Source organism: Bubalus kerabau, chromosome 6, assembly GCF_029407905.1.
Source record: "Bubalus kerabau isolate K-KA32 ecotype Philippines breed swamp buffalo chromosome 6, PCC_UOA_SB_1v2, whole genome shotgun sequence".
Classification (NCBI taxonomy): Eukaryota; Metazoa; Chordata; class Mammalia; order Artiodactyla; family Bovidae; genus Bubalus; species Bubalus kerabau.
In genome coordinates, this window is record NC_073629.1 from 100,764,977 (window position 1) to 100,790,609 (window position 25,633).

The window sequence follows — 25,633 nt, forward strand, 5'->3', positions numbered from 1 at the left end:
CTGTACTGATCTTCCAGGTGGCTCAGACAGTAAAGAATCCACCTGCAATGTGGAAGACCTGCAATATTGGGCAGATCCCCTGGAGGAGGGCATGGCAACCCATTCCAGTATTCTTGCCTGGAGAATCCCCAAGGACAGAGGAGCCTGGCAGGCTACAGTTCATGGGGTCGCAAAAAGTCAGACACAACTGAATGACTAAGCACAGTACTGATCTTAGAAAAATCAGTCTCTCAAACAATGGCTCCCTACCCTGTGCAGTACCTCTGTATCAATTATATATAGGCACTCTCTTTAGGAGAACTAATGAAGAAGAGGCATTTTCAGCTTCTACGCATCCCCTTGCCAGGGAGCCCCAGTGAGGTGCACAACCTTATGTAGTAGATCTGCTCTCAACTCAGTACCAACTCTGGGTTTCCTGTGTGTTGAGGGCTACCTCTTATGGTTTATCCTACCTCCTGGCTAGCACATGTCACCAGGGTGTGAGAAAAGTGATTTAGAATAGCTGTTTCCTTAGGTAGGACTTAAAAAGAATCAGGCCTCCTCAGAATTATCAAGGTCTAAAAAACTATATATATAAAATTCTTTTCAAATAGTGTCATCTCAGAGATTAACAAGTGCCCTCAGTTTGATCCCTGACATGTAAAGCTAGATGCCCTTTGTTGGTTCCCCAAACCACCAATCTAAAGCCTCAAGGCCCTGAACATGAGTATCCTACAAACAATGGCCAGTCTTCCAAGGACCAGGTGTGGTGATGGTTATTGAAAAGAACACGAAGAATCTTCCAGGAGCTCACAGCAAAGCTAGGGATTCACAGAACACACACATGTCAGAAATGCCTAATACTAAGAGGAAAAAAAGTTGCAAATAACAACAATAATAAAAACCAGCACATCACTGAGGTGTGTGACAACTTCAAGCAGAATAATAATCCTTAAAGGATAAGAGAGTGGAGGATGCAGAAAACATATTTGAAGAAATAATGGCTGATGGTTTTCTAAATTTGATGGAAAAAACTATAAACCCATTTTATCTAAGAATCTCTAAGAGAAAGAGGAAGAAATATATACCAAAGCACATTACAATCATATTGCTCAAAACTCATGATAAAAAGAAAATTCTTAAAAGTAGTTGGGAGGCAGATTGAGGGGGGTAGGAAAGACATGTTTAGACAGGAATAAAGATAAGGATTATAGTAGACTTCTGACTGAAAATAATGCAAAAGGATAATGAAATAACATCTTTAAATTATGGGGAAAAAACACAAATCCTACCAACCTGGAATTCTATACCCAGCTACTGTGTAATAAAGAACCTGGTCGCATTTGTCCCCAGTTCCTAGGAATGTGCCTCTAAATCTTTGCAATTTCCCAGGTGATAGGAGTGTCTTCTTTATTCATGGTGGGGCCAGACAGTTTATGCAAATAAGATGAGGAACCAAGAGAACAGAGAGCTGAAGCTTTAAGCCATCTGATATTACTCTGGCCTCCAGGGGTGCCAGAGACTGAGTTCAATCACATAGCTGATGAATTAATCAATCATGCTTACTTACATAATGAAACTCTAGTAAGGACTATGGACACCAAAGCTCTGATGAGTGTTCCTGGTTAATAATACTCTGCATGTTGTTACACATCAGTATGCCAGGAGAGTGAAGCATCTAGACTTCATGGAGAGAGGCACCAGAAACTTCACACATGGGACCCTCCCAGACTTCACCTTAAGTGTCTCTATTTTTGGCTGGTTCTTAATATATCTTTTTTGCTATAATAAAACTGTATTTGTAAATATAGTTCTTTTATGATTTCTGCAAGTCATTCTAGCAAATTATTAAATCTGAGGAGGCAGTGGGAGCCCCGAACTTGTATCCAGTTGGTGAGAATTATGAGTGGCCTGGGAACTGCCAATCATGCAAGTGATGTCTAAAGTAACGACAGTTTTGTGGAGGACTGTGGCCATAACCTAAGTTCTGCCCAATTCTGGGCAGTTAGTTTCAAAAATCACTGCACCAGTGAAAATATTCTTAAAAAAAAAGATGAAATAAAGATATTTTCAGATTAAAAAAGCCAAACAAAATCCTCAACAGAAGACTGCACTACAAGAAATAGTTTCAAAATGTCCTTTAGGCGCAAGGAGAATAATACCAGATGGAATATGGATCTACACGAAAGAATGAAGAACACTGGAAATGTTAACTACATGGGAAAATATCTAAGATTTTTTTTTTATTATTTAAATGTCTTTAAAAAATAATGCTTAAACAAAAATAACAAGGTAATGTGAAATTTACATCATATATGAAAATAAAAAGGGTGAAGACAGTATAAAGGCTGGGAGGGTAGAAACAGAATAGTATTATTTTTATGCTACATGTGAAGTGGTTTAATATGGTGATAAAAATGTATATTATACATGCTAATCCAACTACTAAATAACAAAGAGTTATAGCTCATAAGCCAATAGAGGATGTAAAATAAAATTAAAAAACAGTCCCAAATGAAAGAGCAAATAAAGAAAAAAACAGATGGTACAATAAGAAAATAAATAGGAAGATGACAGATTTAAACCGACATGATCAACAACAATAGTGAATGAAATAGTATGGTATTGGTGGTGGTGGTTTAGTCACTAAGTCGTGTCCAACTGTTACGACCCCATGGACTATAGCCTGCCAGGCTCCTCTGTCCATGGGATTCTCCAAGCGAGAATACTGGAGTGGGTTACCATTTCCTTCTCCAGGGGATCTTCCCAACCCAGGAATCAAACCTAGGTCTCCTGCATTGCAGGCAGATTCTTTACTAACTCAGCTACAAGGCACCAATTAAAAGACAGAGATTACAAGCAATAAATGTTGGAGAGGGTATGCAGAAAAGGGAACCCTCTTACACTGTTGGTGGGAATGCAAACTAGTACAGCCACTATGGAGAACAGTGTGGAGAGTCCTTAAAAAACTGGAAATAGAACTGCCTTATGACCCAGCAATCCCACTACTGAGCATATACACCGAGGAAACCGGAATTGAAAGAGACATGTGTACCCCAATGTTCATCACAACACTGTTTATAATAGCCAGGACATGGAAGCAACCTAGATGTCCATCAGCAGATGAATGGATAAGAAAGCTGTGGTACATATACACAATGGAGTATTACTCAGCCATTAAAAAGAATACATTTGAATCAGTTCTAATGAGGTGGATGAAACTGGAGCCTATTATACAGAATGAAGTAAGCCAGAAAGAAAAACACCAATACAGTATACTAACACATATATATGGAATTTAGAAAGATGGTAATGATAACCCAGTATGTGAGACAGCAAAAGAGACAGAGATGTATAGAACAGTCTTTTGGACTCTGTGGGAGAGGGAGAGGGTGGGATGATTTGGGAGAATGTCATTGAAACATGTATAATATCATATATGAAACAAATCTCCAGTCCAGGTTCAATGCATGATACAGGATGCTTGGGGCTGGTGCACTGGGATGACCCAGAGGGATGGTACGGGGAGGGAGGTGGAAGGGGGGTTCAGGATGGGGAGCACGTGTACACCCGTGGTGGATTCATGTTGATGTATGGCAAAACCAATATAATACTGTAAAGTAATTAGCCTCCAATTAAAATAAATAAATTTTTTTAAAAATGTAAAAATTAAAAAAAAAAAAAGTCACACACACACAAAAAAGAGCCCACATTATATTTAATTGCACTGAGCAGTTCCAGCTGTATGCAACAAATTCTAGTAAATTCTCTTTTGATTATTATTCTATTACAAATATTTTCTATTTTCCTTGTTATGACTTTAGATACATTCATTATTTAAAAGTGGATATTTATTTCCAAATACATGGGATTTTTTAGAGTATCTTTGATATTAATTTCTCACTTTGAATTAATCTCTCATGAAATGCTTTTTTCTCTGCAATCACCCTCTGTTTTTTTCAGTCTTCTAACTTCATTGAGGCTTTCAATGGCCAAGTCAAAGATTTCTCTTGGGAAATGTCACGTTGCACTTGAAAATACGTTGGTAATTTTCAACTATCTTTTGATATTGACTTCTAACATTATCCCATAGTGATGAGAGAACAGATTCTATGATTTCAATACCTTTAGACTATGAAATGCCTGCACCTTGTTTTATGCCCCTGGATACGTTCCAGCATCTCCTAGTTCACAGTCTATGGGAACTTGAATAGAATTTGTATCCTACTGTTGTGTGAAAATTGTGTAAGTCTTAATTATGTTGAATTGGTTAATAGTGCTTTTCAGGTCTACTATATCCTTCTACTTCTCTGTATATTCATTCCATTAATTTTTGAGAGTTTGATATTGAAACTCCAACTAAAAGTCTTAATTTATCTACTTAAAAAATAATTTCAATATATACTGGAACTACATGTAACTTTTTTCTGTAAAAAAGACCAGAAAATCCAATAAAAGAAATCTGTTTGTTTTTTTTTAAATGTTAGTGTGGTATTGGTGAAAGAACAGACACATAGATAATGGAACAGAACAGAGCACCCGGAGATAAAGAAATGCAACTATATTCAACTGACCTATGACAAAGGAGCTTAGTCAATTCAACAGAGAAAAGATAGTTTTTTCCATGAATGGTGCTAGAACAATCAGATGTCTGTATGCAAAAAAAAAAAAAAACAACAACAAAACAAAACCCACAGAAGAATCATCTAGACACAACCTTTCACAAAAACTAATTCAACATGGATCACATAAATGATCCTAATGTAACATCTGCCTAAATATAAAGCACAAAACTATCAAACTTCTACAAGATACATAGGGGAAAAGGAAGTGACCCTGACTTTGGTGATGAATTCTTAAGATATGAAACCAAAAGCACGATCAACGAATAAAATTAATAAATCGGACTGCATTAAAATAAAAAGCTGCTCTGCAAAACACACTGCTAAGAGAATAAAAAAGATAAGCCATAGACGGGGAGAAAATATTTGCAAAACATGTTGTATTTTGGATACAAAAGACTTATATCCAAAATAAACAAAGAACTTTTAAGCTCAACAATAAGAAACAAACCAATTTTATAAGGCGAAAAAGGTCTGAACAGACATCTTACCAACGAAGATACACAGATGGCAAACGAGCACAGGAAAAGTTGCTCAACATCATTTGTCATAGGGAATCATAAATTAAAACCATAAAGGGATACCCATACACATCTATGAGAATGGCTAAAAAACTGACAATATCTAATACTAATAAGGATGTGGAATAACAGGAACTTATTCATTGTTAGTAGGAATGCAAAATGGTATAGCCACCTTAGAAGATAGTTTGGCAATTTCTTATAATGCTAAACACAGTCTTATTGTATAATCCAGCAACTGTATTCCTAAGTAATTACTCAGTTGAGTAGAAAACTTCCTGTCCACATAAAAACTTGCACACAGAAGCTGATAGCAGCTTTATTGATAAGTGCCAAAACTTGGAGCAGCCAATGTATCCTTTAGTAAGTGGGTGAATATAACTGTGGTACACGTAGACAATGAAATTATTCAGCACTAAAAAGAAATCAAGTCATAAAAAGATGGAAAATGAATGGAGTCTAAAGGCAAAAGGAACTAGATATATTTACTCTAGTCTATAAAGATGCTTCCCATGGGAGTATGGGGAAAACAATTCTGGCAGTGCTACTGTGTACAGTGGAATTGAAAAACTAAATATATATGGATAATGGGTGGCTGGAGCCAAGTTTTCATCATTTGAGTGGAAATTTATAGATCAGCAAGGGGTAGTAGTAAAGAATCTGCCTGCCAATGCAGGAGATGCAAGAGACATGGGTTCTATCCCTTGGTCGGGAAGATCCCCTGGAATGGGAAATGGCACCCCACTCCAGTATTCTTGCCTGGAAAATTTCATGACCACAGAAGCCTGGTGGGCTACAGTCCACGGGGCTGCAAAGACTCAGGTACAACTGAGCACCTGAGCACACATCAACTAACTTGACCTAACTGACACTTAAAGAACATTACCAAACACATTCTTTTCAAGTAAACATGGAACATTTACTAAGATCATATTCTGGCCCATAAAACAAGAAGATCCAATAAATTTTAAAGAATTCAAGACATACAAAGTATGTTCTGTGAGCATAATGAAATTTAATTAGAAATCAATAATAGAAAGACCTCTGGAGAATCTCCAAATATTTGGAAACTAAACAACACACTTCAGAATAATTTGTGAATCAAAGCAGAAACGCAAAGGGAAATTAGAAAAGTATTTAAACTAAATAAAAATGAAAATATGTCAGTTAAAGCAGTTTGATAGCAAGAAAAACATATTACTAAATAAATACCTGTACTAGAAAAGAATGAGGGCCTTCCCTGGTGGTCCAGAGGTTAAGAATCTGCCTTGCAATGCAGGGGATGCAGGTTCGATCCCTGGTCAGAGAACTAAGATCCCACACGCCACGGAGCAACCAAGCCTATATGCCACAACTACTGAGCCCATGCCACAGTTAAAGAGTCCATTAGCTGCAAGGAAAGATCCTGCATGATGGAATTAAGATTGGATGCAGCCAAATAAATAAATATTTTTAGAAAAAGAAAATTCAGTTCAATGACCTCAGTTTTTATCTTAAGAAATTAGAAAAAAGAAGAGCAAATGAAACCCAGAATAAAGGAAATCACAAAAACAACTGAAGAAATCAATTAAAAAAACAAAGAAAACCTACTTAACCTGAACTATGTATGTCCTCTTTCTCCTCTGGTTGCCTATATTTGAACACTTGATGGCACTTACCAGAATTAAGGGCACCATATGGTATACATCTTTGTTTCAGTGTCAGTGAGGTAAGTACTTATTAATTTATCATTCTCTCATAGGTCAGTTGGTAAAGAATCTGCCTGCAATGCAGGAGAAGTGAAGTGAAGTCGCTCAGCTGTGTCTGACTCTTTGCGACCCCATGGACTACCAGGCTCCTCAGTCCATGGGATTTTCCAGGTAAGAGTACCAGAGTGGGGTGCCATTTCCTTCTCCAGGGGATCTTCCCGACCCAGGGATCGAACCTGGGTCTCCTGGAGAAGGAAATGGCACTCCACTCCAGTACTCTTGCCTGGAAAATCCCATGGACAGACGAGCCTAGTGGGCTATAGTCCATGGGGTCGCAGGAGTCAGACACGACTTGGCAACTAAACCACCACCACCAAGGTTTACACATCTGTTCATTAGAACATTTTAGAGTTGGTTCACAATTTAATGTCTTATATACCAAACATTGCCAAGATCACAGAATGGAAATGGCTTGCAAGTTATGGGAGTAGTCACCAGGATATATCCAAAATCAGGCCTCTAGGTGTAAGACTGTAATCTCTGGCAAAAAGCATCCCTGTTTCAGGGGTAAATAACAATGGATTCCTACCACCTGGAAGCTGATGAAATAATAAACTGATTATAACAAGTATTCCTCCCAAATGGCCAGGCTCCAACATATTTTTCAAAAAAGATACTATTCTGACACCAACTGCGTGTACTTCAATTCTGACACCAACCTCAAAGAGTTAGTACAGACCCAACAGGTTAAGGGCAAAGTCCTTAATAAGACTGCCTCACTTTCTATACCAGCCGTTTATCTTGGGAGGAGGGAGGTACCTGTACTTCTGACCTACTGCCTACAAATCTGGAGGTTTCCATGCCTGCCTTCCTTCCAGCTACAATAATTCACTAGAACAACTCACAGAACTCAGAATGTGTCATATTCATTATTACCGTTTTATTAGAGAGGATGCACACAGGTGAAGTCAGGAGAGGAATGCAGAGCTCCTGTGCACCCTCCTCGTGGAATCTGGGTGCGTCCTGCTTCCTGGCACAATAAATGTGTTCACCAACCAGGAAGTGCTACTATGAGATTTGGTGTCTACAGTTTTCATTGGAGTTTCACTACGTAAGAACAATTGATTAAATCACTGGCTAAACAATGAACTCAATCTCCAGCTCCTTCCCCTCCTCATGAGGTTGGGCTGAACCAAAGTTCCAACTCTCTATTTATGTGGTTGGTTTTCCTGGTGACAAGACTTCATCCTGGAGCTATCTAGTGGGCCACCTTGAGTTACTTCACTGGCATAAGACTTTCTCAGAAAATTCCAAGGATTTTAGACGCTCTGTGCCAGGAATCTGGGATAAAGACCATAGAAATTATTTATTATATAGAAGCTAAGGTCTAAAATGTTTGTGCCTTTTTCTCTACTTTCCAATATTCATTTTACCAAGAGACCAAAAATCACTAGTATGAAGACTATGACAGAATAAAATCAATATAATTTGAATTGGTCTTCTTTTGAGGGAAGATCAAGATGTGAACATTTTGAAGAAAATAATTAAATTGATTCTTCTTATTGACTTACATCCACAATTCTGGCTCTAGGGGGGAAAAATTACATCATTGAGAGTAACTTATCCTTGAAAACAGCCAGAAATCCCTCAACAAGGACAAAAAATCTGATAGAAAACCCAGCAGCCCAAGAAGCACGTTTTTTCAACTTCACCAAGCAGTTGGAAGAAATAGTTAAAAGACAAGCAATCATCCATCCCAGAGAAACAAGTTATAATGAAAGATAAATGGAACTGGGAGCTGTTACCTACAAATTGGCACTTGCCATCTCCCTCTACAAGGACCAAAGCATGAGCCTCCGCAGCTGCTGATCATCAACATCCCCTGAAAGGGATTCAGGGTGGAGATCAGAAACGAGGCAATCTGTGTTCTGGGAAAAACTGGCATATAGTTAGGTATTTTCAAGAGAAAATTTTATGAGTCCAGTTCATGCTGCAGTTTCTCCTCATATCTAGAAAAGCACTAAAATCCTTCATGGTGATGACTGTTCCTCATGACCAGCAGTAACTTTAACAAGACTAGCAGAAAACTTCTGCAAAAATATATGCTTGATTGCATGTTTTCCCTGCTTCACCAAAATCACATATACACGGACCTTTCTCCCCCATCTCTTTGGAGCAGTTTATCCAAGCTATCTGAGATGTTATTTCCTGGGCTACAGTCCTCATTTTGCCCCAAATAAAACTTAACTCACAACTCTCACATTGTGCATTTTTTTCAGTTGACAGTGCAATCAGCTGACCTTGAACCAGTTGCTTCATTTACACAGTTTAACTAGTAATAAAGTAATATAATTATATAGCAAGCACCTATATAGATACCATCCAGGTTAACCATGCCATCTTCCAGAATGCCTTCTTCTAGTCAACCTTTCCAGTCAAAGCACCTCCCTTTTTCCCTTAAAGGTAAACACCCTGACTTTTATGGGAATCATTTCTTTACAGCTTTACCAACTAAATAGGCATCCTTAATACCTGAGTTTAGTTTTTCTCAATTAAAAAAGTTGAGATATAGGGAATTTCCTGGTAGTCCAGTGATTAGGACTCTGTTCTTCCACTGCCAGCCCAGGTTCGATCCCTGGTTAAGGAATTAAGATCCCACAAGTTGCGGTGGTGTGGCCAAAAGAAAAAAAAGGATACAATTCACATGTAATAAAATTCCTTTTAAAGTACACAATGTAGCAGTTTTAGTACATTCACAAAGTTGTGCAAACATCACCACTATCTACTTCCAGAACATTTTTATGACTCAAAAAAGAAACTGCAACTTTCCTCATTCCCCTCACTCCCAAGACTCTGGCCATCACTAACCTACTTTCTGTTTCTATGGAATCACCCATTCTGGACATTTCATAGCAATGGGATCATACAATATGTGACCTTTTGCGCTCTAGTTTGTTTTTAAACTTCACCTAAGAAAATGCCAAACTGGTTTTGCAAAATAGATTACCAATGTATGGTTCCACCAGTAATGCTTAAGAGCTCCCACTGTTTCATATACTTATCTACACCTAGTTCTATCATTTTAATTTAAGCCATGTTTGACGGTAATAGAATGGTATTTCATTGTGATTTTATTTTGCATTTCCATAATAATCAATGAGATTAAAGTATCATTTCACATATTTATTGGCCATTTAGATTGCTTTTGTGAACTACCTGTTCAAGTCCCTTGGCCATTTTCTAATCATACTATCTTTTTATGTCCTTTACAAAAAACTCTCTGTATGCATTACCAATTCTCTTTCTGTCCTTTTTAAAAAATAAATATGTTCTACTGTATATCTTCTAAAAGTTTAGTGTTTTGGTTTTCACATTTAAATATACAATTTATGTATATCAAATTTTCATATGTGCACTTTAAATATCTTACCATTTTATTTATTAATTATATCTTACAGAAGCTGAAAAAAAAATTTTACCATTCACCTGGAACTGATTTTTGTGAAGTAAGAGCTAAGTCTTTCAATTTCCCCATATGAATGTCCAATTGTCCCAACGTTGCCGCTGTCATATATCAAGTGGCCACATATATATGGATTTCTTTCTGGGATCTTCTTTCTTCTTCCCCTAAATCTATTATTCTCTTCAATTTCATTTAAGGGTATCATCACTCATTAATCATCTGAACAGGAAATCTGGAGACAATTAGTTGTAATTCCTGATGATCTGACCACATAACTTTTCCCTTCTAGTACTACTCCCTTGCTTACATCTTGACAATGGCCAGGGCCTCTAACTGGTCTTTTAAAAATGCCAGCATATCTTTACTTTTGTATTTCCATGCATCCTGGACATATATTTAGTATAGCCCTTAAAAAATTAGGTGAAACTTGACTGTCCCTGTGGACACAGCTTTCCTTGCAGCTTTCTCAAGTAATGACTGCTTGCTGTCACCCTCCCCTTTGTACCACTGGGCCTTAAACATGGGGTAGTACCCTGCTGGCTCCTCATATTCTCTGCCAGGCACTCTCCAGCCCTACTTCTCTCTTGAAGTCAAGATTAATATATTGACATGCCCATGCCAGTGCCTAAAAGGCATCTCAAACTTAACATATTTAAGGGTTCCGAGGACCTGAGGTCCTGGAATCAAATGACTGATTTTGGAGGGATATTTCTGATGGCATAAGAGAAAGACTGGGTTAGTACTTGGAGAGAAGGAAGAAGGAAACTAAAATTATGGAAACAAAGTCTAAATATATAGTATAGGACATATGTGACCAAGGAAGTTTGGAGGAGAAACTCATTGGAAGATAGGTTCAAAGAACTGAAAGTCCTAAGAACTGAAAAGAACCTCAACATATGTGTATTCAAACTATCAAGAATAACAGAGGAGTTAGAACTGAAGAGTAAAAGTGAGTCAAGAACTAAGATGTTTACAGCTGCAATGATGGTATTTAATGATAAGCGATAGTATTTAATGGTATGAGAGTCAAAGTTTTGGGGCCTAGGAAGAAGAGAGGGGCAATACTGAACAGACAAGAACATCTACTCTCCCTTCCAGGCCCACTGATCAGAGGTCAGGGGAGGGGTAAGAGGGCAGCAGACAGCCAGTATTCTAACCCTTCCCTCTTCCCCAGGAGTTCATTAGAACTAGACTGATGGACTGAGTCCAAACGGTACACTGGAAGTCCTCAGAGTCAGAGAGGGATGAGAAAAAAGGTCAGAACAGGAAATGTTCAGAGATTTACAGAACTAGGAGTGTAGGAGATAGAAGGCTCAAATATCTGGGGGTTCCTGTCAGCCAGGCATAATGAAATTAGCCCATAGTGGATTCAAGATAGATACGAGATGGGAAGACTGCAAGTGTTAGGGAGTAAAGAGGAGTGGGTTACTGGAGATTGCTCTTGACCCTGCATGACAGGGGCTAAAGGCTTAAGGAAGACACACTTTTAATCCCACTATACCAGTTTAGAATCAGATGACATGGAACAAACATCATATAAATACACCCACTGACCTGTTCATCTTACTCTGAAAATTCGATTCACCAAGTTCATGCCTACACATTTTAAGACAGTCTTTTTTTTCTCAGACAGTCTTTATGCATACACATACTGGGATGCTGCAGTCCATGGGGTTGCAAAGAGTCAGACATGACTGAGTGACTGAACAGACGGACTGATGCATATATACAAAAAGAATATGAAGAAGGATGTTTGTTGCAACACTGACTAAAATAGTGAAGAACTGAAAACAATCTAAATATTTGTGCTAGTTATCAATCAGATATTTCTAAAATTCATCCTTTAATACCTTCTCTGTCACAAAGAAGAGAATTCCTATCAGTTCAGTTCAGCTGCTCAGTTGTGTCCTACTCTTTGCGACCCCATGGACCGCAGCACGCCAGGCCTCCCTGTCCATCACCAACTATCGGAGTTCACTCAAACTCACGTCCATCGAGTCAGTGATGCCATCCAGCCATCTCATCCTCTGTTGTCCCCTTCTCCTCCTACCCCCAATCCCTTCCAGCATCAGAGTCTTTTCCAATAAGTCAACTCTTCGCATGAGGTGGCCAAAGTACTGGAGTTTCAGCTTTAGCATCATTCCTTCCAAAGAACACCCAGGGCTGATCTCCCTTAGAATGGACTGGTTGGATCTCCTTGCAATCCAAGGGACTCTCAAGAGTCTTCTCCAACACCACAGTTCAAAAGCATCAATTCTTCGGCACTCACTTTTCTTTATGGTCCAACTCTCACATCCATACATGACCACTGGAAAAACCATAGCCTTGACTAGACGGACCTTTGCTGGTAAAGTAATGTCTCTGCTTTTTAATACGCTGTCTAGGTTTGTCATAGCTTTTCTTCCAAGGAGCAATGACTTTTAATTTCATGGTTGCAGTCACCATCTGCAGTGATTTTGGAGCCCAAGGAAATAAAGTCTTTCAGTGTTTCCACTGTTTCCCCATCTCTTTGCATAAAGTGATGGGACCAGAGGCCATGATCTTAGTTTTTTGAAAGTTGAGTTTTAAGCAGCTTTTTCACTCTCCTCTTTCACTTTCATCAAGAGGCTCCTCAGTTCCTTTTCGCTTTCTGCCATAAGAGTGGTGTCATCTGCATATCTGAGGTTATTGATATTTCTCCCGAAAATCTTGATTCTAGCTTGTGCTTCATCCAGCCCAGCATTTCGCAGGATGTACTCTGCATATAATTTAAATAAGCAGGATGACAAAATACAGCTTTGATGTACTCCTTTCCCAATTTGGAACCAGGTCCATTGTTCCATGTCCGGTTCTAACTGTTGCTTCTTGACCTACATACAGATTTCTCAGGAGGCAGGTAAAAATTATATTTAATTTAAATATTAAATTATCTCTTTAAGAATTTTCCACAGTTTGTTGTGATCCACACAGTCAAAGGCTTTGGTGTAGTCAATGAAGCAGAAGTAGATGTTTTTCTGGAACTCCCTTGTTTTTTCTGTGAGCCAATGGATGTTGGCAACTTGATCTTTCGTTTCTCTGCCTTTTCTAAATCCAGCCTGAACATCAGGAAGTTCTCAGTTCACGTACTGTTGAAGCCTGGCTTGGAGAATTTTGAGCATTATTTTGCTAGCGGGTGAGATGAGTGCAATTGTGTGGTATTTTGAACATCCTCTGGCATTGCCTTTCTTTGGGATTGGAATGAAAACGGACCTTTTCCAGTCTGGTGGCCACTGCTGCATTTTCCAAATTTGCTGGCATATTGAGTGCAGCACTTTCACAGCATCATCTTTTAGGATTTGAAATAGGTCAACTGGAATCCCATCACCTCCACTAGCTTTGTTCGTAGTGATGCTTCCTAAGGCCCACTCTACTTTGCACTCCAGGATGTCTGGCTCTAGGTCAGTGATCACACCACTGTGATTATTCGGGTCATGAAGATCTTTTTTGTATAGTTCTTCTGTGCACTCTTGCCATCTCTTCTTACTATCTTCTGCTTGTTTAGGCATTTCATTTATGGAGAACACATTAAACTTTCCCAGTAGAGGGCGCTGGAGGAACACTGTACAAGGAAGTGGCTCAGGGTGCAGTCCCAGTCAGTCGTGTGGCAGTGAGGACAGGCAGGGGCGCGCTGACCTAGTCACATGCTGTCAGCCTTGCATCCTGAACCTAACCTAGTAATCACCTTTCCACAGTCCTCCCTGAAACGACACTGTACGCTCCAGGCATGCCCACACTAGTGCCCTGATGCCCTCTGCTTGCCTGGTTCACTCCTTATACTCTAGGGTTTGTCTTCCATGTTGTTCCTGAGGGATATAATATACCCCATGCCACCTACCCTCTGTGCAGGCCTGGATACTGGCTGCTGTGCCAGTGTTCTGGAGAGCTGCCATGCTGATTGCTCAGTGGCTATGGACCAGTTCTGGTCTTCTTTTATTGTCACAGTTTATAATTCTATTAAACTTCATCTGTTTAAATCACTGTGTGGTTTCTGTCTCCTAATTAGGCCCAGACTGCTATAATGTCCATCAATAAGAAAATTAATAAGAATGTCTTTGAAAGGCTCATTAGTGGAACGGACACAGTTGAGAAAATAATCTCTGACCTTGAGGAATGATACTAGAAATTTCCAAAACTAAAAAGAGAGAGAAAAAAAGGCTGAAATTAATAGAACAGAATATCCAAGAACTGTGGGACAACTGCAACAGGTGTAAGACTTGTGTAATGGAAATGACACAGGAAGAAACGGAAGAAATATTTGAAACAATAATCACTGAGAATTTACCCAAATCAATGTCAGACACCAAACCACAGATCCAGGAAACTCAGAGAACACAAAGCAGGATTACATGCCAAAAAAAAACTACACCTAGCATACTATATTCAAACTTAGAAAAAAAACCAAAGACAATGAAAAAAATCTTGAAAGAAACCAGATGGTAAAAAGATCTTATCTACAGAGAAGAAAAGAATTATATTCTCCTTCTCAGACATCACACAAACAAGGGAGCTGAGAGGGAAAAAACCCCACCAGCCTACACTCTACAAAAACCTACAAAAACCCCCACTCTACAATATTATTCTTCATAAGTTGAAAGAGAAACTAAGATGTTCTTAGACAGTCAAACATTGAGGGAATTTGTTGCCAACAGACCTGCCTTACAAGGAATGCTGAAAGTTCTAAGAGAATTCCCTGGTAGCCCAGTGGTTGGGACTTGGAGCTTTCATTGCCCTGGCCCAGGTTCAATCCCTGGTCAAGGAACTAATATCTTGCAAGCTGTGCAGTGTGGTAAAAAAAAAAGTTCTAAGAGAAGTAAAATGATATAGGTCAGAAACTTGGACCTACATAAAAGAACAGCATTAGAGGTGAAATAAGTAAAGGTAAAATTAAAAACTTGATATCATATTTTTTATTTAACAGATAAGTTTGTTCAAAATAATAATAGCAAAAACGCATTTAACTATGTATCCATTAAAACATTCTATCCATGTTTTTATGCTTATGGATATGTGAAATGAATGACTGCAATGAAAAAAAGGATGAGGGGAGGAATTTGGATTATTTTGTTATTATAAGGAATTTACACTACCTGTGAATCAGTATGATGTTTTTTGAAAGTGGATTTGGATCAGTTGTGAATGTATACTGAAAAATCTAAAACTTACACAGACACAGAAAAAAGAAAAAGCTGATATGCTAACAAAGGAGAGAAACATAAATCATATAAAGTGCTCCATTAAAACCAGAAAAGAGTAGAAGACAAAAATAGGAACAAAGATCACAGACAACAAATGGAAAACAGTAGCAAAAATGGTAGATACAAGTCTAACTGGAAAAGGAAATGGCAACCCACTCTTGTATTCTTGCCTGGAGAAGTCCATGGACAGTCCATGGGTTCGCAGAGAGCTGGACACAACTGAGCGACTTAACACACACAAATCTAACTGTATCAAAGAGTTGGACCATAAAGAAGGCTGAGCACCAAAGAACTGCTGCTTTTGAACTGTGGTCTTGGAGACTTTTGAGAGTCCCTTGGACTGCAAGGAGATCAAACCAATCAATCCTAAAGGAAATCGAATCCTGAATATTCAATGGAAGGACTGATGCTGAAGCTGAAGCTCCAATGCAAAGAGCTGACTCATTAGAAAAGACCCTGATGCTGGGAAAGATGAAGGCGGGAAGGGAAGGGGGTGACAGAGGATGAGATGGTTGGATGGCATCACTGACTCAATGGACATGAGTTTGAGCAAGCTCCAGGAGATGAAGCACAGGGTAACCTGGCATTGCTGCAGTTCATAGGGTCACAAAGAACTGGACACGACTGAGCGACTGAACAACTATAACAACTGTATCAACGCGAGCGTGCTAAATTGCTCAGTTGTTTCTGACTCTTTGCGACCATATGGACTGTAGCCCACCAGGCTACTCTGTCCATGGGATTCTCCAGGCAGGAATACTGGAGTGGGTTGCCATGCCCTCCTCCAGGGGATTTTCCCGACCCAGGGATCAAATCGACATCTCTTACATCTTCTGCATTGGCAGGCAGGTTCTTCACCACTAGCACCACCTGGGAAGCCCAACTATATCAATAATCACCTTAAATGTTTATCAGTTCAGTTCAGTTCAGTTACTCAGTCGTGTCCGACTCTTTGCGACCCCATGAATCACAGCACGCTAGCCCTCCCTGTCTATCACCAATTCTCGGAGTTCACTCAAACTCATGTCCATCGAGTTGGTGATGCCATCCAGTCATCTCATCCTCTGTTGTCCCCTTCTCCTCCTACCCCCAATCCCTCCCAGCATCAGGGTCTTTTCCAATGAGTCAACTCTTCGCATGAGGTGGCCAAAGTACTGGAGTTTCAGCTTCAGCATCAGTCCTTCCTGGGGAACACCGAGGACTGATCTTTAGGATGGACTGGTTGGATCTCCTTGCAGTCTCAGGGACTCTCAAGAGTCTTCTCCAACACCACAGTTCAAAACCATCAATTCTTTGGCGCTCAGCTTTCTTCACAGTCCAACTTTCATATCCATACATGACCACTGGAAAAACCATAACCTTGACTAGATGGACCTTTGTTGGCAAAATAATGTCTCTGCTTTTCAATATGCTATCTAGGTTGGTCATAACTTTCCTTCTAAGAAGTAAGCGTCTTTTAATTTCATGGCTGCAATCACCATCTGCAGTGATTTTGGAGCCCCCAAAAATAAAGTCTGACACTATTTCTGCTGTTTCCCCATCTATTTCCCATGAAGTGATGGGACCAGATGCCATGATCTTCATTTTCTGAATGTTGAGCTTTAAGCCAACTTTTTCACTCTCCTCTTTCACTTTCATCAAGAGGCTTTTGAGTTCCTCTTCACTTTCTGCCATAAGGGTGGTGTCATCTGCATATCTGAGGTTATTGATATTTCTCCCAGCAATCTTGATTCCACTTGTGCTTCTTCCAGCCCAGTGTTTCTCATGATGTACTCTGCATATAAGTTAAATAAGCAGGGTGACAATATACAACCTTGACGTACTCCTTTTCCTATTTGGAACCAGTCTGTTGTTCCATGTCCAGTTAGTTCTAACTGTTGCTTCCTGACCTGCATATAGGTTTATAGTCTAAATTAAAAAGATTGAGACTGGTACACAGATTAAAAAAAAATAAAAACAAGACCCAACTAAGTGTAGTTTTACAAGGAAACCTTTTAAAATATAAAGGCACATGTAAATTAAAAGCAAATGAATAGAGTAAGAGATCTACTAACACTAATCAAAAGAATGTGGAAGTAAGTACATTCCAGACAGTTTGGGGAAACCCAATCCCAAGGAAAAGCAGTGCTAAAGAATGTTCAAACTACAAGACAATTGCACTCATTTCACGGGCTAGAAAGGTAATACTCAAAATCCTTCAAATTAGGCTTCAATAGTATTTGAATCGAGAACTTCCAGATGTACAAGCTGGGTTTAGAAAAGGCAGAGGAACCAGAGATCAAATTGCAAACATTTGTTGGATCATAGAGAAAGCAAGGGAATTCCAGAAAAACATCTACTTCTGCTTCATTGACTATGCTAAAGCCTTTGACTGTGTGGATCACCACAAACTGTAGACAATTCTTAAAGAGATGGGAATAGCAGACCATCTTACCAGTCTCCTGAGAAACCTGTATGTGAGTCAAGAAGCAACAGTTAGAACCTTTCATGAAACAAGTGACTGATTTAAAATTGGGAAAGGAGTACGACAAGGCTGTATTTTGTTACCCTGTTTATTTAACTTATATGCAGAGTACATCATGCAAAATGCCAGGCTGGATGACTTACAAGCTGGAATCAAGATTGCCAGGAGAAATATTAGCAACCTCAGATATGCAAATGATACCCTGAAATGGCAGAAGGCAAAGAGGAACTAGAAGAGCTTCTTGATGAGGGTGAAAGAGGAGAATGATAAAGCTGGCTTAAAACTCAACATTAAAAAACTAAGATCATGGCATCCAGTCCCATCATTCATGGCAAAGAGAAGGGGAAGAAGTGGAAGCAGTGACAGATTTTCTCTTCTTGAGATCCAGTATCACTGAGGATGGTGACTGTAGCCATGAAATTAGAAGACGCTTGTTTCTTGGAAGGAAAGCTATGACAAACCTAGACAGTGTATTAAAAAGCAGAGACAACACTTTGCCAACAAAGGTCTGTCTAGTCAAAGCTATGGTTTTTCCAGTAGTCATGTACAGATGTGAGAACTGGACCATAAAGAAGAGTGCGCACTGAGAATTGATGCTTTTGAAATATGGTGCTGGAGAAGACTCTTCAGAGTTCCTTGACAACAAGGAGCTCAAACCAGTCAATCCTAAATGAAATCAACCCTGAATATTCATTGGAAGGACTGATGTTAAAGCTGAAGCTACAACACTTTGGCCACCTGATGCAAAGAGCAGGCTCATTGGAAAAGACCCTGATGCTGGAAAAGATTGAAGGCAAAAGGAAAAGATGACAGCAGAGTATGAGATGGTTAGACAGCATCACCGACTCAATGGACATGAACTTGGGGAAATTTCAGGAGATGGTAAGGGACAGGGAGGCCTAGTGTGCTGCAGTCCATGGGGTGCGAAGAGTCAGACATGACTTTTCGACTGAACAACAATAACAACAAATTTAATTGAAGAGAATTCACCCATCTGCTTTCAGATCACAGTAGAATTAAACTAAATAATCAATAAACAGAAAGACAATTGGGAAAACCCCCAAATATTTGAAGATTAAACAACACAGTTCAAAATAACACATAGGTCAAAGAAGAAAACTCAACAGAAAATTTAAAGTATTTTTAAGTAAATAAAAATGAAAATACAACTTATCAAGTTTGGGCAATGGGGCAAGGGAGCGTGAGGTACACACCACTGGAAATAAGACAGGCTACAAGAGGGATTTCCTTGGCAATCCGTGGTTAAGACTCTGGGCTTCCACTGCAGGGAACACGGGTTTGATCCCTGGTAGGGAAATTAAGACCCCTTATGATGCATGATGTGGCTGAATTAAAAACAAAAAGATATGCTACAAGGATGTATTGTACAACACGGGGTAACATAGACAATATTTCATAGTAACTGTAAATGGAGTATAACCTTTAAAAATCGAATTTTGGGACTTCTCTGGCAGTCCAGTGATCAAGATTCCATGTTTCCAATGCAGGGAGCGTGCATTCAATCTCTGGTTAGAGAACTAAAATCCTACATGCCCATGCTGCGTGCTGTAGCCAAAAAAAAAAAAAAAATTGAATCTTGATTAATTAATTAATTAAGGAAGATTTAAGATTAATCACCTCAGCCTCCATCTTAAGAAGCCAGAAAAAGAGCAAATTAAATTTAACATAAGCAGATGAAAAGAAAAAATACTGGAGCAGAAATCAATGAAATTGGAAACAGGAAATCAATAGAGAAAATCAACAAAACCAAAAACTGGTTCTTTGATAAGATCCACAAAATGGACATGCCTCTAGCCAGGCTAACTAAGGGAAAAAATAGAGAAGACACAAGTCACTAACATCAGAACAGATGCTGTATTACTACAGATTCCATGGCCATTAAGAGGATAATAAAGGAATATTATGCACAACTCTATGCCCACAAATTTGATACCCAGATTTAAATACACCAATGACTTAGAGACAAAACCTGCCAATCTCACACAAGAAGAAACAGACAATCTGGATAGGCTTATATCTATTAAAAATTTAATCAATAATTAGTAATCTTCTAAAACCAAAAGCAGCAGGTCCCAGATAGGTTCACTTGTGAATTCCATCAAACATTCAAAAAGAAATTATACCAATTCTCCACAATCTTTTCAAGATGACACAAGTGGAGGGAATACTTTCTAACTTATTCTATGAGGCCATCATTACCCAAACACCAAAACCAGGCAAAGACATTATAAGAAAAGAACACTAAAGACCAGTATCTCTCATGAACATGGAAATAAAATCCTCTGCAAAATATTAACAAATCCAATCCAACAATGCATAAAAAGAATTATACACCATAACTAAGAGGGTTTTAATCCTAGGTATGCAAGGCTAGTTCAATATTTGAAAATCAATTAATGTAAACCATTATACCAATAGCTAAAGGAACAAAATCAAATGATTGTATCAACAGATCAGAAAAAGCATTTGACAAAGTCTAAAATCCATCTATAAAAAAATCTTTCAATCAATTAGGAATTGAAGGGAAGTTCCTCAATTTGATAAAGAACATCTACAAAAAAGTACAGCTAACACTGATACTTAATGATAAGAAACTTCAGGCTTTTCTGCCAAAATCAGAAAAATGGCATGCCTATATCTTCTCACCACTGCTTTTCAACATCATACTGGAAGTTCTGGCTAATACAGTAAGCTAAAAAAAAGGAATTAAAAAGTATACAGATTGGGAAGGAAGAAAGTATATAAACTGTCTTTGTTCGCAGATGACATAACAGCCTGTGAAGAAAATCTGGGGGGAAAAAAATCAACAAAAATCCTTCTGAAACAAGTAAATGATTGTATCAAAGTTGCAGGATACAAGGTTAATGTACAAAAGTCAACACTTTATACCATCAATGAACAAGTAGAATTTGAAATTAAAAATATTACCAATCACATTAGCACCCCCAAAATGAAATAATTAGTTATAAATCTAACAAGTTATAAATGTACAAGATCTACATGAGGAAAATTTAAAAACTCAGATGAAAGATATCAAAGAAGAACTACTTAAATATAGAGAGTTTCCACATTCACGGATAGGAAGACTCCACACTGTCAAGATGTCAGTTCTTCCCAACTTGATCTGTAGATTCAATACAAACACAATCAAAGTCTCAGCAAATTATTTTATGGATGGAGAAACTGATTCTAAAGTTTATATGCAGAGGCAAAAGATCCAGAATATCCAACTCAGTACTGAAGAAGAACAGAGTTGGAAGACTGATATTACCAAACTCAAGACCTACTCTAAAGCTACAGTGGTCCAAACTGTGTGATGTTAGAGGAAGAACAAATAGATTAATTGAATAGAATAGAGCCAGAAACAGGCCCAGGAAAATGTAATTAACTAACGCTTGACAAAGGAGCAAAAGTAATACAATAGAAAAAAGACATTCTTCCTAACAAACAGTGCTATAATGACTGAACAGCCACCTGACAAAAAAGAATAGATGCAAATCTTCATAAAAATTAATTCAAAATGGATCACAGACCTAATCATAAGACACAAAACCACACTCCTAGAATATAACATAGGACAAACCTTGATGACCTGAGACAGGACAATGACATTTTAGATGCAATACCAGATGTACAATCCATGAAAGAAATAATTAATAAGCTGGTCTAGAGTAAAATGAAAAACTTCTACTCTGCAAGAGGAGAAAGCAAGTCACAAATATTAATACTTGCAAGAGACATCTGAAAAAGGACTGTTATCCAAAACATACGAAAAACCACTTAAAACTCAACAATAAGAAAATAAACAACCTGATTAAAAAGCAGTCAAAAGATGTGAACAGACACATCATCAATGAAGATACACAGATGGCAAGTAAGCATATGACAAAATCTTCAATACCACGTACCACTAGGGATACGCAAATTCAAACAACAAGGTACTATTATAAATGTATTAGAATGGCCAAATTAAAAAACACTGACAATACCAAAAGTTGGAAAGTTTCTGTAGAGCAACTGAAATTCTCATTTGTTGCTGGTGGGAATGTCAAAATGGTTCAGCCACTTTATAAAACTATCCTTAACCATACAATCTAGCAATCACCCTCCTTGGTATTTAACCAAATGAACTGAAAATTTATGTACACATGAAAACCTGTGAGTGAGAGTGGTATATCCAGACAATGGAATATTATTCAGCACTAAAAAGAAATGAGCTGTCAAACCATGATAAGATATGGAAGAAAGCTAAATGCATATTACTAAGAGAAATGAACCAATCTGAAGAGGCTACATACTGTATGATTCCAATTACATGACATTTTGGAAAAGGCAAAACTATGGAGACAGTGAAAAGATTAGTGGATGTCAGGAGCTTGGGTACAGAGTGATGAACAGATGGGACACAGAGGATTTTAGGGCAGTAAAACTACTCTGCATGATACTACAAAGATAGATACATGTCACTATACATTTGTCAAAACTCATATAATGCACACAAAGAGTGAACCCTAATGTAAACTACGGGTTTTGGGTAATAATGATGTGACAATGCAGATTCAACAGTTGTAACAAATGTACTAATCTGGTGCTGGATATTGATGTTGCAGACGGTGGTTACATGTGTGGGGACAGTATGGGAACTCTGTACAATCTGCTCTGTTTACCATGAATCTAAAACTGCTCTAAAAAAAGTTTATTAATTAAAAGAAAAAAAAAACCACAATGAACTAGAAAGGTTCCACTTCCAGAATGGCTAAATGCCTACTTAATTGACCTTACTATAGTTATAATCTAACTATATATGCTGTTGTTGTTCAGTTGCTAAGTCGTGTCCAACTGTTTGTGACCCCATGTACTGTAGCAAGCCAGCTTCACTATGTCCCTGAGTTTGGTCAAACTCATGTCAGTGATGCCATCCAACCATCTCATCCTCTGTCACCTAGTAAATATTTAATATTGAACTATAAACTGTATGAAATGAACCTACTTTCAAATCAACAGACCCCATATTATTCAACATATTCCAGACTTTAAAGTGAAAATAGAGAGTAAGCCAGAAAGAAAAACACCAATACAGTATACTAACGCATATATATGGAATTTAGAAAGATGGTAACAATAACCCTGTGTACGAGACAGCAAAAGAGACACTGATGTATAGAACAGTCTTATGGACTCTGTGGGAGAGGGAGAGGGTGGGAAGATTTGGGAGAATGGCATTGAAACATGTAAATATCATGTATGAAATGAGTTGCCAGTCCAGGTTCGATGCACGATACTGGATGCTTGGGGCTGGTGCACTGGGACGACCCAGAGGGATGGAATGGGGAGGGAGGAGGGAGGAGGGTTCAGGATGGGGAACACATGTAAACCTGTGGCGGATTCATTTTGATATTTGGCAAATCTAATACAGTTATGTAAAGTTTAAAAATAAAATAAAATTAATAAAAAAAAAAAATAAATTAAAAAAAAAAAAAAAAAGAAAATAGAGAGTCTTAGAATATGCTGTGGATCCAAATATCAGGATGTATAAGATTTTAGAATTAATCCAATATGAAGTTCGATCTTTTTCAACATTTGGTTAAGTGCAGAGTCCACAGTCATGAACTGGGCTTTTACATCAGTTCTTCCTCCCTGGATCTGAGGCTTACCTAGATTTTCTGCAGTATTTAAGAGAGACGATGCTGATAGCTAACATTTATGGAGTACTAAGTACTCTTGCCTGGAAAATCCCATGGATGGAGGAGCCTGGTCGGCTGTAGTCCATGGGGTCGCGAAGAGTCGGACATGACTGAGCGACTTTACTTTCACTTTTCACTTTCATGCATTGGAGAAGGAAATGGCAACCCACTCCAGTGTTCTTGCCTGGAGAATCCCATGGACGGGGGAGCCTGGTAGGCTGCCATCTATGGGGTCGCACAGAGTTGGACACGACTTAGTAGCAGCAGCAGCAGCAAGCATGTTATATGTATTAATATAAAGCTAGAGTCCGCAGACCCAGGCAGGCTGAAAAGGCCAGGTGATGTTCTCGATCAAAGTCTCTGAGTAGGGAAAGATTTAGTCCTAAACTCTGTCAGCAATCTAAATAAAGAGATAATCATATCAGAGAGAAGCTGCAATTAGTAATTACTGCCTGGCATTCACATTACAGTTGTGATACTATGTTCAAGGTTTGGAAGTGCTAAATTAATTTCTACATGATGAAAAGTCCAAGTCAGATATATGCTGAGTTTTTACAAAGTTCATGGTTAGAATGCACTATCTGAGCTAACACCTAGCCCAGTTCATTTTGAGGGAAAAGTCCCTATGCACACTGAGAGATCTGCTTTAAAAGCCAAGTAGGTCTAGTTTCCTGGGTCTCCCTGTGCTCTTGGTGGTGTCTTCTCATATTAGGGTTAGTACAGTATTTGAGAATTCTACTGATTCTTGGAAAAGGGTCATGAGCACACTGAATAGCTGGGTCTGAGTGAGTTTGATAAAGTGAGACCCTTATCTCAAGGACACAGATCAGCTTCAGAATCACTCGATTCTTAGGGTGCTCAAACAACTATTCCTCATTCATCCTCACAGTCACTCTCCGAAGACACACTAAACTATAAGCAAGGAGACAAACTCAAGTGGAACAGACCTGTCTTATTTGGTTTAATGCTATACTGTTTCACTACTTTGGTACCTTTTTATTGCCCAAAGACAAGGCTGTAGATTATCAAATCCAGGCAGCAATGGCTTCCTATGGGTCCAAGCCTGCTCTATTTCCATTATCCCTAGGTCTGGAACTTCCACTGTAAACAGCATAGCAGTGAACAGTGTAGCAGAGCAACAACTCCTTCCACAAAGCTGAGCCCCCTGGTCCTACTCCCCTGGGATTTAAGAATACATGTCTAGACTAAAACACATGGCTAACTCCAATGAGGTCTTCTGCCTCATAATTTTTATATATTCCTTAGTCAGATGCAAGTACATCGGCCCTTATACTGCCTAGAAGAGTCTATATTCCAAATGAATGCATGAGATCAGTGATTCCACATACTGGAATTGAAGTAAATGTCAATATGAAACTAACAGTTCTCTCACTACTGTTGACTCCTGTTCTAACAGAGGGAAAGTTATTAGGAGTCCTATGAGGCAGAAAACCATCTGTGTGAGCCCTAATTCTTGGGCAAGGTAGGACAAAATGTTAATGGAGGCCTCATCACATGGTCCCAGATGACCAGAGTCATAACACACTCTCAACACACCAGAACAGGGGTGGTGGACCCAAGACATGCACAAGACTGAAAGGAATATTGACAGGTCAAGGCAAGAAATAACTAAGAGTCAAAAACAGACTGAAAACACTCTCCCACAGAAAGCATGCCCATGAGCTCTGTCTGCTTCAGTCAGCCAAGTGAAGAAACAATATATTGTAACATGATGAACCTCACACAGAGAGAAGAGGAAAGAAATCGGGCATCTGTGACCACTCTTTCATTCCACTTTTCTTAGTCTTTAAGCACTCACCTGTGTGGCCATGCAGTGGTGAGTGCGGCCGTGGAAGTGTCGGTGACGTACTAGAGGTCACAATCAAACTCTTGCGGTTACTTGTCCGACAGCTGCAATGAAAACACAAATGTCAGTTATAACAGGGTTGCATCATGGGCCCATAGAACTTGAGTGGCT

General features: G+C 38.8%; 1 protein-coding gene across 6 annotated transcripts in view; it reads right to left on the bottom strand.

The window, feature by feature from the left end:
* MAST2 (microtubule associated serine/threonine kinase 2) overlaps positions 1-25,633 on the bottom strand; it is a 212,193-nt gene that overhangs the window by 31,997 nt on the left and 154,563 nt on the right. For all 6 annotated transcript variants that reach the window (XM_055586011.1, XM_055586010.1, XM_055586009.1 and 3 more), the window contains one exon: positions 25,475-25,566. In XM_055586011.1, the coding sequence (XP_055441986.1) occupies positions 25,475-25,566 (92 nt within the window). The remainder of the gene's footprint in view (positions 1-25,474; positions 25,567-25,633) is intronic.